Source organism: Loxodonta africana, chromosome 19 (genome assembly GCF_030014295.1).
Source record: "Loxodonta africana isolate mLoxAfr1 chromosome 19, mLoxAfr1.hap2, whole genome shotgun sequence".
Lineage (NCBI taxonomy): Eukaryota > Metazoa > Chordata > Mammalia > Proboscidea > Elephantidae > Loxodonta > Loxodonta africana.
In genome coordinates this window covers 15340392-15359399 of record NC_087360.1, presented here as the reverse complement: position 1 = coordinate 15359399, position 19008 = coordinate 15340392, and the positions used below count along the sequence as shown (strand labels likewise).

At 45.1% G+C, this 19008-nt stretch overlaps 1 protein-coding gene across 1 annotated transcript in view; it reads left to right on the top strand.

The window, feature by feature from the left end:
* The window catches only part of KSR2 (kinase suppressor of ras 2), a 407276-nt gene that overhangs the window by 85006 nt on the left and 303262 nt on the right, over window positions 1-19008 (top strand). Inside the window, exons 2-3 of the mRNA XM_023559458.2 lie at window positions 7381-7521; window positions 16351-16501. Coding sequence (XP_023415226.1) covers window positions 7381-7521; window positions 16351-16501 — 292 coding nt within the window. The remainder of the gene's footprint in view (window positions 1-7380; window positions 7522-16350; window positions 16502-19008) is intronic.

Below are 19008 nucleotides of genomic sequence, written 5' to 3'. Positions count from 1 at the left end.
TATGTGTATGTGCGCGTGTGTTTGTGTATATGTACCAAAAACCAAACCTTTTGCCGTCAAGTTGATTCTGATTCGTAGCGAACCTAGAGGACAGAGTAGAACTGCCCCATAGGGTTTCCGAGGCTGTAATCTTTATGGAAGCAGACTGCCACATCTTTCTTCTGCGAAGCCATATATATCCACGCACACAAACATACACATATATAATTGTGACAAAATAAATGTAATAAAATATATATGTCAGAAAACATTTGCCGCTTCAAACGTTTTCACATCTTCAACTCAGTGATGTTAATTACGTTCATACTGTTGTGCCATTACCACTATCTGTTTCCAGATTTTTCCATCACCCTTAACAGAAGCCCACTGCCCCTTAAGCAGCAACTCCCCATTTCCCCCTCCCACTTGCCCTGGTAGCCACTAATAAACTTTGGTCACTAGGCATTTGCCTAGTCTAGATATTTTATGTAAGTGGGGTCATACGATATTGGTTCTTTGGTGTCTGGCTTATTTCAGTTAGTATAATGCTGTTAGTTGCATGGATTTCTTTTCCACATGGAGCATATATCAGAACCTCATTTTTCCTTAGGGCTGAGCGGTATTCCATTGTATGAATGCACCACGCTGTGTTTATCCGTTCATCTATCCGTGGACATTTGAGTTGTTTCCATCTCTTGGCTATTGTGCATAGTGCTGCAATGAATATCAGCGTGCAGTATCTGAGTCCCTGCTTTCAGTTCCTTTGGTTTTATACCTAGCAATGGAACTGTTGGGTCATATAGTAATTCTTTGGGTTTTTTAATAGTAATTCTTTAACTTTTTGAGGAACTGCCAAACTGTTTTCCATATCAGTTGCACCATCTAACAGTCCCACCAACAGTGGGTGAGAGTCCCAGCTGTCCACACCCTCACCAACACTTACGGTTTTCTGTTTTGCTGACAATAGCCATATGGGGGGGTGCTGTAATAGTGGTATCTCATTGTGGTTTTGATTTGCATTTCCGTAATGACTAATGACTTGGAGCATCTTTTCACGTGCTTATGGGTATGGGTGAAATGTCTGTTCAAGTCCTTTGCCCATTTTTTAACTGGTTGTTTGTCTTTTTTGTTGTTCCATGTGCATTTCTATTGCTTTCAAGTTTTAAAAAGCGCATATTGTTCTCATAAAAAGACCAGACTTAATGGTTTGACTGAGACTAGAAGGACCCCAGAGGTCATAGTCCCCAGACCTTCTGTTAGCCCAATACAGGAACCCTTCCCAAAGCCAACCCTTCAGATAGAAAATGATACTGGTGAAGAGCGAGGTTCTTGGCTCAAGTAGACACATAAGACTATGTGGACAGTTCATGTCTGGAGGGGAGATGAGAGGGCAGAGGGGGTCAGAAGCTGGCTGAATGGACATGAAAATAGACGGTGGAGGGAGGGAGTGTGCTGTCTCATTAGGGGGAGAGCAACTAGGAGTATATAGCAAGGTATATATAATTCTTTGTATGAGAGACTGACTTGATTTGTAAACTTTCACTTAAAGCACAATAAAAACTAAAAAAAAAGAAAAAAACCCACATATTGTGCTGCAGCAACCAGCCAGCCTCTTACCTGTGTGCACATGTGTCTAAGTTTTTTGGTAGGGTGGCTTCCTAGAATGAGATTCCTGAATCTAAGCGCACGCATATTAAAATGTTGGTAGACACTGCCGAGCCAAATTGCCCTTCACTGGCGTCCTCAGTAGTTCCCCACTTGCCCACTGACACTAGATAGTATCAGTGGTGAAAAAATGTTGCCAAGCCTATCCAAGCGTAGTCTTTAAAAAGATAACTTTTTTTTCATTCAGCAGGTAATGCCTGTACGTTTATTTTCTAATATTGCTATGCAGAAACAAACAGGAAAAAATAGGTCACTCATAATTTCACAGATGGCTGCTGTTAATATTTTGTTGTATACCTACCCAGGACTTTTTCTCTGTGCCTACATAAGGAGCCCTGTGGCTCAACAGTTAAGCACTTGGCTGCTAACTGAAAGGCTAGTGCTTCAAACCCACCCAGAGGCTCTGTGGTAGAAGGACCTGGTGATCTGCTTTGGTAAAGATCACAGCCTAGAGTGACAGTTCTGCTCTGTCGCTGTGAGTTGAAAATGACTTGATGACACCAAATAACAGTAACAGCATATACCAAAAAAAAACCAAACCCAGTGCCGTCGAGTTGATTCCGACTCATAGTGACCCTATAGGACAGAATAGAACTGCACCATAGAGTTTCCAAGGAGCGCCTGGCAGATACATATAGTTTTATAAAACTGTCTACCATATTAACTTTAATGGCACTCTGTCATATGAATGTTAAAAAAAAAAAACAAACCCTTTGCCATCGAGTCGATTGCAAATCATAGCGACTCTATAGGACAGAGTAGAGCTGCCCCACAGGGTTTCCAAGAGAGGCTGGTGGATTTGAACTGGTGACCTTTTGGTTAACAGCCAAGCTCTTAACCATTGTGCCATCAGGGCTCCTTATGTGAATATATAATAGTTTATATCATTTCCTATTGTTGAAGAGTTGAATTTTTTCCAGTCTTTGATGACTCTTACCAACTTGGAGCTAAAACTTCATGAATATCCTTACTTGTTTCTTTAGGATCAAACCCTAGGGCGTTGCTGTCCATTAGAAACCTAAGGCAAGCGAGAAATGTGAGCCATGAGTGGAGTTCTAAAGTTTCTAGTGGCCATATTGGAAACCCTGGTGGCGTAGTGATTAAGGGCTACGGAAACTAACCAAAGGGTCAGCAGTTCGAATCCGCCAGGCGCTCCTTGGAAACTCTATGGGGCAGTTCTACTCTGTCCTGTAGAGTTGCTATGAGTCGGAACTGACTTGACAGCACTGGGTTTGGGTTTTTTTTTGGTTTTAGCAGCCATATTAAAAAAAAGTCAAAAGAAACAAGTTAATTTTAATAATATAGTTTATTTAACTGAATAGATCTAAAATATTATCATCTAAACATGTAACTGGAGCCCTGATGATGCAGTGGCTACGTGTTTGACTGCTCACCAAAAGTTTGGCAGTTCGAATCCACCAGCTGTTTCTTGGAAACCCTGTGGGGCAGTTCTCCTCTGTCCTGTTGGGTTGCTAGGAGTCGGAATCGACTCAACAGCAGTGGGTTTGGTTTTTGGTTTGGTGTTAGAAGGACAGAAACCATAGGATTTAGGCAAAGGCAGGTGCGTGTTTTCCAAAAGCACCACCTTTCTACACGAAACGTTTACAGCAGTAAATTCAGATGAAGGTTAAGACTCTGATGACGAGATCTCAGCTCGTCCAATACTTGGTATCAGACCATGGAACATGTGAAGAATTTTGCCCAGGAGGTGGCGCCTTTTTCAAGTATTTGATTCTCTACCAGCCTTGGCCTTGGACCTGCCCTGCCTCTGGACTTGCTCCCCTGGAGCTAGGGTGAATGCAGTGTCCTTCCAAATTCAGAAAAGACAACTTGCCATCAAGTTTATTCCGACTCATGGTGACCCCACGTGTGTCAGAGTACAACTGTGCTCTGTAGGGTTTTCAGTGGCTGTTTTTTTGCAAGTCAATCAGGAGGACTTCCTTCCAAGATGCCTCTGAGTGGACTCAAACCTCCAGCCTTTCAGTTAGCAGCCGAGTGTGGTAGCCTGGTGTCATTGTTCCTAGGCCCCCTCAGTGGACAGCCGAGGGAATAGATGTGTGGATGTGCACAGGCAGACATGTATATACACAGTTATACCTGTATTTATTTTTATATATGTATGTACTGAAAAAGGATCCCTGGGTGGCTCAAATGGCTTGCGCTCAACTATTAACCTAAAGATTGGTGGTTCAGATTCACCCAGGGGCACCACGGAAGAATGGCCTGGCGAACTGCTTTCATAAAGATTACAGCCAAGAAAACCCTATGCAGTAGCTCTACTCCGTAGCACGTGGGGTTGCCATGAGTCAGAATCGACTCGACAGCAATGAAGTATTTTTGGTGTGGTTTATGTATTGAAAACCATGACTTCACGTTGATATCTCTAATCTCAGTCCAACACCACAGGGTTATTCTAGCTTTCCCCTTTTCCGCTGTGTATTGCTCTTCTCAGACAGTGAGAAAAGTAATTCTCAGTATACTTAGTTATTTGCTTACTCTGCTGGCATGTAGTTAATCTCCCCATTCCACTGGGACACTGCCCTGCTCAGATGTCGTCCTGGATTGGGCCTCGCCTCCCACGGGATCACCACTCTGCTTGGACACTGCCTGGGCTCTGACCCCTGCTGGGCTGCCTGCCTACCCTGTCTCTGATGCCTGCCTTATGAAGAGTTTAATTTATTTCCAACTTTTAATTTTTTTTTTTACATTTTACCTATTTATCTTAAGGAATTTTCCATTGTATTTCTTTGCTCTTGTATTCTTTCTAATTTTGCATCCATTTCTGAATGGAATTTTTCTTTTCTTTCTGATCCCTTCCTGAATGCTGTTACCTCACTATGCTGTTACCTCCTCTTTGAGATTTCCTAATTTTAATTTGTTTTTCCACAGCTTGCACCATTTTCTTAATGTCTTTTAGAGAGTTTTGAAGTGCAGTAGGTTATAATTTTCTTCTGTTTTGTGAACATATTTTTTGGTGTGCTTTCATTGTCTCTAGGAATGTTATTCTCTTTTTTCCTATTATCAGGTTGAATGGATTTCATCCTATTAGTTATATATCATTGTTGTTAGGTGACATCGAGTCGATTCCAACTCATGGCAACCCCATATATCATAGTAGAACTGCCACATAGAGTTTTCTTGGCTGTAAACTTTATGGGAGCAGATCACCAAGTCTTTCTCCCACAGGGCTGCTGGGTGAGTTCGGACTGACAACCTTTCGGTTACCAGCCAAGTACTTAACTGGTTGCAGCACAGGGCCTCCTTAGTTATATATTAAAAAAAAAAAAAAAAACCTAAAAAATAACCCTAAAACTCAGCATCTTTAAGCAGCGAACATTTACTGTCTCACAGTTTCTGTGGGTCAAGAATTTGGGAGTAGCTTAGCTGGGTGTTTCTGGCTCAGAGTTTGTCATGAGGTTGTTGTCAAGGTGTTGACTTGGGTTGCAGCCCTCTAAAGTCTTGACTGGAGCTGGAGGAGCTTTTCCTATGTTGGCTCACTCACATGGCTGTTGGCTGGAGGCCTCAGTTTCCCATCACGTGGGCCTCTCCAAAAGCTGATTGAGTGTCCTCACGAGATGGCATCTGGCTCTTCTAGAGAGAGCGGTCCTAGAGAGAATGAGCAAAGAGGAAGCCAGAGTGCCTTTTATGACCTCGCCTCTGAAGTTGTGTATCACACTTTCACCATACTGTTTGTTAGAAGTAAGTTGTTAAGTCCAGCCCCCACTTAAGGGGAGAGGAATGGGCTCCACCTCTTAAAGGGAAGAGTAGCGAAGAAGTCAGTGGGATATTTTAAAACCACTGCATTTTTTCCCCTGTTGGTCAGTTTTATAAGTAATTAATTTTCTGGAGTTTTTAGAACTTTGCAATCCTGGAATTTCTGGACTGCCTTCTTGATAAATATTGGTTGTCGGTGCTTTGGAATGCCAAAGGAATGTACATACCTAAGAATTTTATTTTTGTTTCATTATCTTTATTAAATATATTTTAAGTTACAGAAATGATAAGTAGTATGCTTTGGGTTAACTATTGAAACAACGCAAAAGAGTGTGTTTAACCGTTTTTGATTCACCCCTCCATAGCGTCTCTCCCTCCTGAGTTAACAGCCTGGAGCATATCCTTCCACACCTTTTTCTCTGCTTGTTTTGTTGTCGATGTGTTCGTTTTACAAAAGCAGCAATATCTCAGGTTGTAGGTATCTCTCCAGAAGCATGGATTTAGGTTCATCTCGTTTTAAAAGTATGAATTCACGAATAGGTAATACTTTTGTAGGACTTAGGATTTAAATGATACAAAAGGGAAGTGATACGTTGCTCTCCTATCTCTGTTCCTCCCCCACCGTATGGTTCCCTTTCTCAGAGGACTTGGAGTCTTCCCAGAGAGTCCACATTTACGAACATGCAGACATGAAAAGGCCTTGGTGGTTCAGTGGTAAAATGTTTGCCTTCCATGCAGGAGGCCCCTGTTCGATTCCTGGCCAAGGTACCTCATTCCTGGCTGGTACACCTCCTATGCAGACACTACCCGTCTGTCACTGGAGGTTTGCATGTTGCTAAGATGCTGAACACTTTTTAGTGGAGCTTCCAGACAACGACGGACTAGGGAGAAAGACCTAAGCAACCTGCTTCTGAAAATCAGCCACTAAAAACCCTGTGGAGCACCACAGTCCAATCCCCAACCTATCATGGGGATGGCACAGGACCAGGCTGCATTTCATTCCATTACGTGTGGGCTTGCCATGACTGGACAGTAGCTGACAACAACGAGATGTATGTGACAGGTTTCCACATGAATGGGAGAATGTTTATTATTTTTTTTATCGACATTATCATGGAGATCATTTTGTATCAGTACACAGGGTGCTTCCTCATTTCATTTTGGAGCTGTGCAGAGTTCCTTTGGATGGAGGTAGTGTTGTTTATGTGCTAAGCCTCCTCTTGATAGTCATTCGAGTTGTTTGCAGCCTTTGCCGTTGCGAACAGAAATATCCTTTTGCATGAAGTGTTTTGCACATGATATTTGTAGGGTGATACCTAGAACTGGAATTTTTGGGTCAAAGGATATCTGTAGTGGAAATGTAGATTGTTGTTGTTTTTATTGCCATTGAGTTGGCTCTGACCCATGGCGACCCACTGTACAACAGAATGAAACGTTGCCCAGTCCTTTGTCATCTTCACAAGCGGTGTACTTGAGTCCATTTTTGCACCCAGTCTGTATTTTGAGTGCTTTCCAATGTAGGGGCTCACCTTGCAGCAGTATATTGGGCAGTGTTCTGTTTTGATCCGTGGGGTTTCACTGGCAAATTTTCAAAAATAAATCATCAGGCCTTTCTTCCTAGCCTTAGTGTGGAAGCTTTGCTGAAACCTGCCCACCCTGGGTTGCCCTGCTGGTGTTTGAAATACTGGTCGTGTGGCTTCCAGCATCGTAACAACATGGACGTCACCGCAGTACAACAAACTGACAGACGGGTAGTGGGAATGTAGATCGATATGGCCAAATGTCCCTCCATTGCAGTGGTAGTAATGTGTGGTCCCACCAGCAGTGTTTGAACCTATGCGTCCCCATCTTCACCAACACAGCGTGAAGATGTGTGGAAAACTGGAGCTCAATGTAGGTGAACCGAATTCTGTTAATTCAGAGTTGGATGGTGTTTGGGTGGGGGTAGGGGATGATTCTTGCCTTTTGCCCTTGTGGCAGTGTCTCTGAGATGTGTCCTTGTCCTCCTCCGTGTCTCCACAGAGCAAGCTGGTGAAGTACTTCAGCCGGCAGCTGTCCTGCAAAAAGAAGGTGGCCCTACAGGAGCGCAACGCTGAGCTGGATGGCTTCCCCCAGCTCCGGCACTGGTTCCGGATCGTCGATGTGCGCAAGGAAGTCCTGGAGGTGACCCTGAACCCCTTGCCCCTTACCTGCCAGCAGCCACCCCCTCAGCTGCTGGTCAGGCAACAGGCTTTTGACTGTGCCTAGCATGGTCCCTGGCACATAGTAGGCCCTCAGTAAGTATATACGGGGTGAAGACACTCAGGATTTCTAATGGGATCCAAGTAGCACACTTAAGTAAGTGTGTGCGTCTAGGGTCAGTTAGAACTCCTTTCACCTCTGCCAGTTATTAACGGAATCACCTCGGACAAATCACTTAACGTTTTAGAGCGGTGCAGGCCGGTACAACTTGCCGCTCTCGTGGATACATTTTATATCTGTGCTGGCCCATGCAGTAGGCACTAGGTACGTGAGGCTATCAAGCACTTGAAATATGGGTCGTGTCTGTGACTGAGGTACTGAATTTTTAATTGTAATTAATGAGGTCAGTGTCTACCATCTTGGACAGCCCAGTCATCTGACACTAGTCTTCTCATCTGTTAAATGGGCTGAACCATCCCCTCTTCCTACATAGCTGACACGATAAAATGAAATGGTACATATGAAATGTTCAGCTCCTGGGCCGTCACCTCGTTCACCACTGCCATCGAGTTGATTCCGACTCCTAGCGACCCCATAGGGTTTCCAAGGCTGTAAATCTCTACAGAAGCAGACTGCCACATCTTTCTCCCACGGAGCTGGAAGTGGTTTTGAACCTCCGACCTTTCAGTTAGCAGTCGATTGCTTTAACCAGGGCTATACCACCTGTACCACCAGGGCTCCTTGGCACCTAATGAGCAGTTAGTAAATGTCAGCTGTTGAAAACTCTGGAAGTAAAAGGTTTTGCAGTTTCTAAACTAAGCCAGAACACTTGATGTCTTATGTCCAACTGCTTTAAGAATTCGAGCACATCTTCCTTACCCTCTAGGATCCCAGGTCCCCAGTTTCCAGAGATGGGGGTGAGCCCTTTCTAATAAGCCAGTTCACATGATTGACTCTTCAGCCAGGCATCATGCTAAGGGATCTCTGCTGCACCTCACATGACCTTATTTATTTATTTATGTTGTGCTTTTAAGTGAAAGTTTACATTCGAGTTAGTTTCTCATACAAAAATTTATGCACACATTGTTATGTGACCCTAGTTGCTCTCCCTGTAATGTGACAGCACACTCTTCTTTTCTACCGTGAATTTCCCCTGTCCATTCAGCCAGCTCCTGTCCCTTTCTGCCTTCTCATCCCGCCTCTAGCCAGTAGCTGCCCATTTAGTCTCATGCATCTACTTTAGCTAAGAAGTACATTCTTTATGAGTATCACTTTCTGTTTTATAATTCAGTCTAATCTTTGTCTGAAGAGTTGGCTTCAGGTATGGTTTTAGTTTGGGGCTAACAGAGAGTCTGGGGGCCATGTCTTCTGGGGTTCCTCCAGCCTCAGTCAGACCATTAAATCTGGTCCTTTTACTAGAATTTGAGTTCTGTACCCCACTTTTCTCCTGCTCCATCAAGGACTCTCTGTTGTGTTCCCTGTCAGGGCAGTCATTGGTGGTAGCTGGGCACCATCTAGTTCTTCTGGTCTCTGGCTGATGGAGTCTGTGGTACATGTGGCCCCTTTTGTCGCTAGGGCTCATATTTTCCTTGTGTCTTTGGTGTTCTTCATTGTGGTTTACTCCAGGTGGGTGGGACCAATTGATGCATCTTAGATGGCCACTTGCTAGCTTTTAAGACCCCAGATGCCACTCGCCAGAGTGGGATACAGAACATTTTCTTAATAAACTTTGTCATACCAATTGACGTAGCTGTCCCCTGAAACCATGATCCCCAAGGCCCCTGCCCCTGCTACACTGTCCCTTGAAGTGTTTAGTTGTATTCAGGAAACTTCTTAGCATTTGGTTTAGTCTAGTTGTGCCGACTTCTCCTGTATTGTGTGTTGTCCTTCCCTTCACCTAAGATAATTCTTGTCTACTATCTAGTTAGTGAATTTCCCTCTGCTTCTCTGCCCCTCTCCCTGTCCTCATAACCATCAAAGAATGTTTTCTTCTGATGATCTTTTTTTAAAAAAAAATTTTGTTGTCGTGGAATATATATGGAGTCCCTGGGTGGCGCAAACAGTTAAGCGTTGCTTGACTCCTTGCTGAAAGGTTGGTAGTTCAAACCACCTAGAGGCTCCTCAGAACAAAGGTCTGGCGATCTGCTTCTAGAGGATCACAGCCTTGAAAACCCTATGGAGCACTTGTACACATGGGGTCACTATGAGTCAGGGTTGACTCAATGGCAACTAACAACAACTAATTTTGCTATCTTAACCATTTTTAAGTATACAACTCAGTGACATTAATTATATTTATTATGTTGTGTAACCATCGTCATGATCCATTTCTGAAACTTTTTCATCGTCCCAAACAGAAGCTCTGTGCCCATTAAGTAGTAACACCCCTCTCCCCCATCTATGCATTTGCCCATTCTAGATACTTCATATAAGTGGGATCGTACCTACTGTCTTCAGAGTTCATCCATGTCGTAGCAAGTATCGGGACTGCGTTCTCTTCATGGCTGAGTAACAGTCCGCTGTATGAGTGTACCACGTAGGGTTTATCCCGCTGTATGAGTGTACCACATAGGGTTTATCCCGCTGTATGAGTGTACCACGTAGGGTTTATCCCGCTGTATGAGTGTACCACGTAGGGTTTATCCCGCTGTATGAGTGTACCACGTAGGGTTTATCCCGCTGTATGAGTGTACCACGTAGGGTTTATCCCGCTGTATGAGTGTACCACGTAGGGTTTATCCCGCTGTATGAGTGTACCACGTAGGGTTTATCCCGCTGTATGAGTGTACCACATAGGGTTTATCCCGCTGTATGAGTGTACCACGTAGGGTTTATCCCGCTGTATGAGTGTACCACGTAGGGTTTATCCCGCTGTATGAGTGTACCACGTAGGGTTTATCCCGCTGTATGAGTGTACCACGTAGGGTTTATCCCGCTGTATGAGTGTACCACGTAGGGTTTATCCCGCTGTATGAGTGTACCACGTAGGGTTTATCCCGCTGTATGAGTGTACCACGTAGGGTTTATCCCGCTGTATGAGTGTACCACGTAGGGTTTATCCCGCTGTATGAGTGTACCACGTAGGGTTTATCCCGCTGTATGAGTGTACCACGTAGGGTTTATCCCGCTGTATGAGTGTACCACGTAGGGTTTATCCCGCTGTATGAGTGTACCACGTAGGGTTTATCCCGCTGTATGAGTGTACCACGTAGGGTTTATCCCGCTGTATGAGTGTACCACGTAGGGTTTATCCCGCTGTATGAGTGTACCACGTAGGGTTTATCCCGCTGTATGAGTGTACCACGTAGGGTTTATCCCGCTGTATGAGTGTACCACGTAGGGTTTATCCCGCTGTATGAGTGTACCACGTAGGGTTTATCCCGCTGTATGAGTGTACCACGTAGGGTTTATCCCGCTGTATGAGTGTACCACGTAGGGTTTATCCCGCTGTATGAGTGTACCACGTAGGGTTTATCCCGCTGTATGAGTGTACCACGTAGGGTTTATCCCGCTGTATGAGTGTACCACGTAGGGTTTATCCCGCTGTATGAGTGTACCACGTAGGGTTTATCCCGCTGTATGAGTGTACCACGTAGGGTTTATCCCGCTGTATGAGTGTACCACGTAGGGTTTATCCCGCTGTATGAGTGTACCACGTAGGGTTTATCCCGCTGTATGAGTGTACCACGTAGGGTTTATCCCGCTGTATGAGTGTACCACGTAGGGTTTATCCCGCTGTATGAGTGTACCACGTAGGGTTTATCCCGCTGTATGAGTGTACCACGTAGGGTTTATCCCTTTATCTGTTGATGGACGTTTCAGTTGTTTCCGCCTTTTGGCTGCTGTGAAAAGTGCCGAAGTGAACGTTAGTGTACAGGCTTCTGTTTTCCCCTCTGCTCAGGTCTTTTGGAATGGAATTGCTTGTTTCGTTCTGTTGTATATAGGGCCGCTGTGAGTTGGAACTGACTTAATGGCACCTAACAACAGCAACAACAATGGCAATTCTGCATTTAGCCCTTTGAGGAACCCTCACAGTGACCTTTTGAGGCATCTGTGACTATTATCCCCGTTGGCAGCAGGAAGCTGAGCCCAGCACGCAGAACCCAGCTCTGATGGACATCCGAGCCAAAGGTGGGAAGTGCTGTGCTTTCTCCTCATTGTGCTGGTGCTGGGGACCCCGGAGCTGGGCAGAGGAGGGCTACCCCCATGCCCTTTTTTTTATTTTTATTTTAAAAAAAGGGACATAAATGCCCTTTTTTAAAAAAGAAAAAAAATTATTTTGGTGAAAGAATGTACAACAGAGGAGGCCTGGTGTCACAATGGTTAAGTGCTCAGCTGCTAACCAATAGGTCAGCGGTTTGAACCCACCAGTAGCTCCATGGGAGAAGAGACCTGGCGATTTGCTCCTGTAAGGATATATAGCCTTGGAAACCCTATGGGGCAGTTCTACTCTGTCCATAGGGTCCCTATGAGTCTGAATCGACTCCACGGCACACGATAACAATATACACTGCCAAAGACACACCATTTCAACAATTTCTGTGTGTGAAATTCAGTGACACTGGTTACTTCTTCAAGTTGTACTACCATTCTTGTTGTCATTTTCCACATGATCCCACTAGCATTACCTTAAACCGACTGCCCCTAAGCTTCTCATCCAGCCTTTTCAAGTTGCCGTTGTCAATTTGATGTCACATAGATAATTTCTTTAGAAGAACACAATGTTCAGAGTAGACGTACTATTTAGAATAAGGTGTTTTTTGGTTCAAAGAAGACAGCAGGGGAAAATTTGTGTTGGAAGTTTGAAGTTTAATGTTTGTCCAAGTGATCTTTCTCACGGGGCTGCTCCCTGCTTCCTGCTTGAGATCCCCTTCCATCTTCTGTCCTTTAAAGACTTTCTTCCCAATATGAGCTTGCTGGACCCCACCAGACCTGGCAGTCCTGGGCTAGATAAGCACTCCCATTCCTCTCTTCCCCCCATCTCACACACACATACCAGGAGGTGCGTGATTCCATGATCCCTCGGTCATTCCCAGCACGGCCAGCTAGGCGAGATGTGGTTTCCTGTGAACATCCTGGAATGAAAGGGCCCGTATGGGTGCAGACAGTACGTCCATTTGAATGGCCCGGTACACTTCCCATGAGGCTTTAAAAACCCATTGTCGTCGGGTCGATTCTGACTCATAGCTACCCAGTAGGACAGAGTAGAGCTACCCCATAGGTTTTCCAAGGAGCACCTGGTAGATTTGAACTGTGACCTTTTGGTTAACAGCTGAGCTCATAACCACTGCACCACCAGGGCTCCCTACGGTAACATATTAAGGATTATATGAAGATTTCCTTGAGGTGATGCTCCATGTCTTTTTATTTTTACGTCTACTGTGCCTTGCAAAATGTACATGGTAGGTATAACTTTCATTAGGAAGCTGTTCTTTACCAAGTGCCACAGGTGGGGCAAATCAGGCAGAAACAACTCTTCATACCAGAGTTTGAAAACCAGTGGCCCTCAAGCTATATCTGACCTGCAGACATTTTTTTGTTTGGCTGATGTGGTGTTCAAAACCATTTTTTAAAGCCAGTATTTAAAATTGCAAGAATTTGCATAAAATCCAATCTCTCTGGCTTGTCTTGAAAATTCATAATTGCTGAACACACTGAGCTCAGTTCCTGTCTGGCAACAATGGACGGGAGCTGCTTCCCGTTAGATCCCACTGGTACCTTCATGCATTTCCATCACCGGCCTGGGGGTACCCAAATTTTGGCTCCATACTTCAGTCCAAGAGCATCCTGAGCCCAAGGCCACCAGCCAGGAAGTGGGGGTGGAGCTGGGGTTCCAGCTCTCCCACTGCAGAGGGCCCCTTTCTGTAAAGGAACTATCAGTGTGGAGAAGTTCCTAAGTGAAGCAGCCTGGGTTCAAATTTTGACCCGACCACTTGTGTTACTGGAATAAGGTTCTTGCCTCTCACTGGTCAAGAATGAACAGGTAAGGCACGTAGTTTTCCACATGAGCAAAGTTTTATTGAAGAGGTTTGCAAGTGGAGACGAGGAGGGCCTAGAGCAATGCATACCCCCATCTCAGAACAAAAGGTGGGCCTGAGTTTTTAAAAGTTCTTGGGCGGGAAAAGATCATATTTATTCATAGACACAGGTGGGGATATGTTAACTAAGGTGCACAGCAGCTTTCCAAGATGGCTCCTGTCCCGGAGGCCTCTGGGATTCGTAGCAGGACTTATTGTGGGGTGTCATGTTTGCGCAGTCTCCTGCTCTCCAGGTTCGATTCCCGCGCTGAGGCTGTAGCTCCTCACTGCCCCTGGTGGAAGGTCACACAGCTGGTCACAGGTGGATGTTCTGCGCATGTCCCTGGGCCTGGTTTTCTCCATCTGCTTCTGAAAGGCAACTTTAAAGAAGTTTTGGGGCTATTTTTAGATACCCTGTCCCATTGTTCTGGGGGGATGGCTTTGTTTTCTGTGCCCTGGCCCGTTTCTGTTACTTTGTTTGCAGATTTGGGGGCCCCTCTGTTCTCTGTCTTACTAAGTCTCTAGGTTCCACCTCAACCCCCATTTACCTCCCTGATAGTATAGTCTATTTCTCTTTTACTTGCTTCTCTTTTTTTTTCTAACCACACCAGTCTCTTCGCTAGTTATGGAACAGGCACCTTCCGATCACAGGGCCTTTGCTTCCTGTCTTACTTGCTGTGTGACCCTGGGCAAGTGGTCTAACCTCTGAGTTTTAGTTTCCTGTTCTGGAAAATTGTGATAATTAGAGTACCTACTTTAAGTGGTCTTTGTGACATTAAAAGAAAATCCATGAGAAATACTTAAAAATACTCAGTATATTTCAACTATTATTATTACTAACATTATTTTATTAAACACAAGTCCATCTGTTCTTTTGGCCCAGGTTTGTTAAAGGCTTTCTCCAGTTTTTGATGTCATCAAAATTGTTCCTTTTTTTTTTTCCACGTGTACATGCACACACACACACACACAAACCTCGGTGTACTTTGAATATTTTCTGTATTTTGGCAAATCGTAGGATTGAAGCGAACAAGTGAATCCTGCAGCAAGGAGGAGAATCCTTGTGTGTCATGAATCATCCTCTCTACGTGTGATTCCTTTTGTACTTTCAGATCCTGGTCCGTCACCTTCCTTAGAGTGAGGCTTGTTTGCAATGTGTTCTTGTTTGAGAAAGCATTGCAAGAGACTCAGTTATTTTTTTCTCTCTGCCCCCTGCGCTAGTGCTTTGGAAAGTCACTGATTGGACTTTGGCATTTGCCTTGAAGCTCTTTTTTGGGGGAAGTGTTATGTGCTGATGTAGTTCTCTTTCTGGTTCTCTGTCTTATGTGTGCGTGGGGGAGGCGGGTGTTCTGTATTTTGCTGCAATACACAGATCTGGCCACAAGAGGGCAGAGGTACTCCACAACCTTTTTCTAGAATAGCTATCCATACCAAACCCAACCGAACCCAGTGCGGTCGGGTTGATTCCGACTCATAGTCACCCTATAGGACAGAGTAGAACTGCCCCATAGAGTTTCCAAGGAGTGCCTGGCAGATTCACACTGCCGACCCTTTGGTTAGCAGTCGTCGCACTTAACCACTACGCCACCAGGGTTTCCTATCTATCCATCAGATACTGAAAATCATTATTTAAATAATAAAATCTATAAAAAAAATTTAGAAAACTGTTAAGTGATATAAGATGAAGGCTCTTACACACACATATATAGCCATAGATGCATAAACAGAGGTTTGACGATTTTGAGATGTATTTGTATTTTGATGTCTAGGGAGGTATTGTTTTGGAAAAGGTGAGGGAAGGGGTTGCCGGTAGCAGTGAAGGGACGCCTGCTCAACACATTTATAGCGAGAGATTCTTCGTCTCTGTGTCCAGCCCATCTCTTCAAATGCCCCTTTCCACACTCTATGCTATACCCCAGCCTTACCACTGGGTCTTAGAACACAGAGCTTGCGTCCCATGGTTCAAGCACAAATCCTGTTTCATTTCTAGCCTTGAGCCACCCACACAGTTCAGTCCCTTATCTCTTAGAGTTTCCGAAGACCCAGTATGAACCCCAGATCCTGTGGCCAGAGAAGAAGGGAAGCAGACAGGAGAACAGCCACCAGGAGACCTGAGGTGTCCAACTGGCTGTGCTGAGTTCACCCTGCGATTTTGGACGAATCACCATAGTCCAGAAAATGCTTATTGAGAAAAACAGGAGACACTGAGCCCATTTAGTGATGAATAGAATGGGGCCCTGTCCATAAGGAGCTCAGAAGCTGGATGGGAAGCCTAACTATTGCCATTTATGGAGTGCTGACTATGTCCTAAGCATGTGTACTACCTTTTGAGGTATGTTTGTTGCTAGACAAAAGGTTGGAGGTTTGAGTCCACCCAGATGTGCCTCGAAAGAAAGACCTGGTGATCTACTTTAAAAAATCAGCCATTGAAAACCCTGTGGAGTGCAGTTCTACCCTGACACACTTGGTGTCACCATGAGTTGGGGTTAACTTGAAGGCAACTGTTTTTTTTCAAATGAGGTTTAGACATCCCCATTTTACAGATGAATAAAGTGAGGCTGAGAAAGGTTAAGTGAATTGTCCAAGGTCATGTAGCTAATGAGTGACAGAAATGGGGTTCAAATCCAGAGGTGTCTGGCCTCAGAGTCCAAGCCCCCCAACCGTTGTGCAAAGCAGCCATCTACACAGTGCTGTGTACTCCACAAAGAACCACTAGAGGGCAGCATAGAGGCTTGATGTTTGCCTTCCCTTAGGCCTTTACAGTCTAGTTACCCTTCTCCCTGTCTTCCCCTAGGAAATCACCCCTGGCCAACTGAGTCTGGAGGACCTCTTGGAGATGACGGATGAGCAGGTGTGTGAGACTGTGGAGAAATACGGAGCCAATCGGGAGGAGTGTGCCCGCCTCAACGCCTCTCTCTCCTGCCTCAGGAATGTCCACATGTCAGGTGAGCCTGTCTGAGGTTGTAGGGTATTTGGTACCAGATAATTAGGGTCCAGAATCTGAAATATCGGGTATGCATTGGGGTTGTTGTTAATTGTCATCGAGTTGGCTCCAACTCATAACGACCCTGTGTACAACAGGGCAAAGCGTTGCTTGGTCCTGTACCTCCTTAACGACTGTTGGTACGCTTGAGTCCAGTGTTGAGGCCACTGTGTTGGACAGTATTCTTGTGATCTGTAGGGTTTTTATTGACTAATTTTCAGAAGTAGGCCTCGAGGACTTTCTTTCTAGTCTGTCTTTGTCTGAAAGCTCCTCTGAAACCTGTCCACCATGGGTGGCCCTGCTGGTATTTGAAATACCAATGGCATAGCTTCCAGCATCATAGCAACATACAAGCCACCACAGTAGGACAGACTGACAGATGAGTCACTTTCTGCATTTTAATTTTAACCTTTTCTGGGTAGTTTAGTTTCCCAGAGCTGTCATAACAAAGTACCACAGATTGGGCAGCTTAACACAACAGAAACTTACTTTCTCAGCGTTCTAGAGGCCAGCAGTCTGATACAGGAGTCAGCAGGGTTGGTTCTGAGGCTCTGATAGAGAATCTGTTCCCTGCTCCTCTCCTAGCTTCTGGTGGCGGCCTGCGATCCTTAGCGTTTCTTGCCTTGTAGTTAAATCACTCCACTCTCTACCTCTGTTTTCACCTGGCCTCCCCTCTGTGTCTCTGTGTTTCAGGTCTCCCTCTTCTTTTTCTTATTAGAACACCAGCCACGGCGTTTAATGTCCACCCGAAATCCAGGGTGAGCATATCTTGAGATCCTGAACCTAATTCCATCTGCAAAGACCCTTCCCCCAAATAAAGTCACATCCACAGGTTCTGGGGTTAGGGTTTGGATGTGTCTTTTTTGGGGCCCACTATTCAATCCTTTACATTGTAGGTGTGATTTTTTGGATAGGTGTCTGTCTCCCTGCTAGACTGTAAGCTGCATGAGGGTGGGGATTGTACCTGCTACTGATCACCATTTTATTATGACTGTGTAGCTCAGTATCCAGCACATAGGAAGGGCTCAATAAATGTGTGAGTAAACACATGGCCTCCCTCGCCTGCCCTGTGAAAACCCACCAGTGCCTTACCAGGCATATTCTTTGTGGATTGCAAAGCGCTTCAGGGTTTGACTCTTAGTTAGAGCCCCACTGATCAGATTTTGATTAAAAAAGAAGAAAAATTGCCATCAAGTCGATTTCAACTCACAGTGACCCTATAGGACAGAATGGAACTGTCCCATAGGGTTTCCAAGGAGCAGCTGATGGATTTTGAACTGCCTGTCTTTTGGTTAGCAACCTGAGCTCTTAACCACTGTGCCACCAGGGCTCTGAATATACTAGGTACTTAGTTATACTAACTACTTAGAGTATCCTGAATAAGGCCTGAATTTCAGTTCTTTATACACGTGCCTCTGCCTAGAATTTCCTTTCTCCTTTGTCCTCCTGGTGAATTCCTGCTCATCCTTAGGGCCAGCACAAGGCCTAGGTCTCTGTGTGCCTTTCCTGGGTGCCACGGAATGAGCTGACCATTCACCCTTGGCCACCAGAATACCACGTACCTCCAGGGACCTGCAAGGTCAGCACTGCTGGCCCCTTCCCCCGTCTCCAGCCTCAACTCCTGCTGTTCCTGTCCTTGCTCTACTCCAGCTGCACTGGCCTCCTTGCTTTCCCACGATCCCTCTTGCCTCAAGGCCTCTGCACTTTGTTGAATTAGTAAATAAATGGATGGATGAATGAATGAATGAATGTTTCTGTCACAAATTGACCACGTCTTTTAGTGATTCTCAGTTTCCTTGTCTGGCTCCCTCATCTGACTGTGACCTCTCTGAAGGCAGCCCCAGTATGTTGCTTACCCACCCTGGTAGCCCCAGCACCTTGGCCAGGTTGTGTTTGTCGAAGGCAATACAAAACAGCTCTTTGATGCTCTTGTTATGTGTTTCCACCAGAGGGCAGCAGTGAGCCATCTTTGAATAGCCCTTCGTGTTTTAAAATCTCTCCTTGCCTCACAGTTGAGGAACCCTGGTGGTGCAGTGGTTAAGAGCTCAGCTGCTAACCAAAAGGTTGGCAGTTCGAATCCACCAGGTGCTCCTTGGAAACACTATGGGGCAGTTCTACTCTGTCCTATAGGGTCGCTATGAATCGGAATCAACTTGATGGCAACGGGTTTGGTTTTTGTTTTTGTTTTTTTCACAAATGAATTGGTTCCTTGAAGCTTCTAACCATCTTGGGAACTGGAGGTTTCTATCAGTTCCTACCCTTCTTCTTAACCAAAACAGTTATCCCAACTTAGGCAGCAAACTAGCATCATTTCCACCAGACTCTTACTCCTTGAGAGTCGTGACATACCCATCTTGGTATCCCTAGCCCTCAGGCCAGAGCTGGCATTTTCTGGAGCAAGGAAATCAGGTATTTTAAATTCTGGTGTGTAGTGGGCACTCAGTGCTTGTTTGTTAAATGATGAGGAAT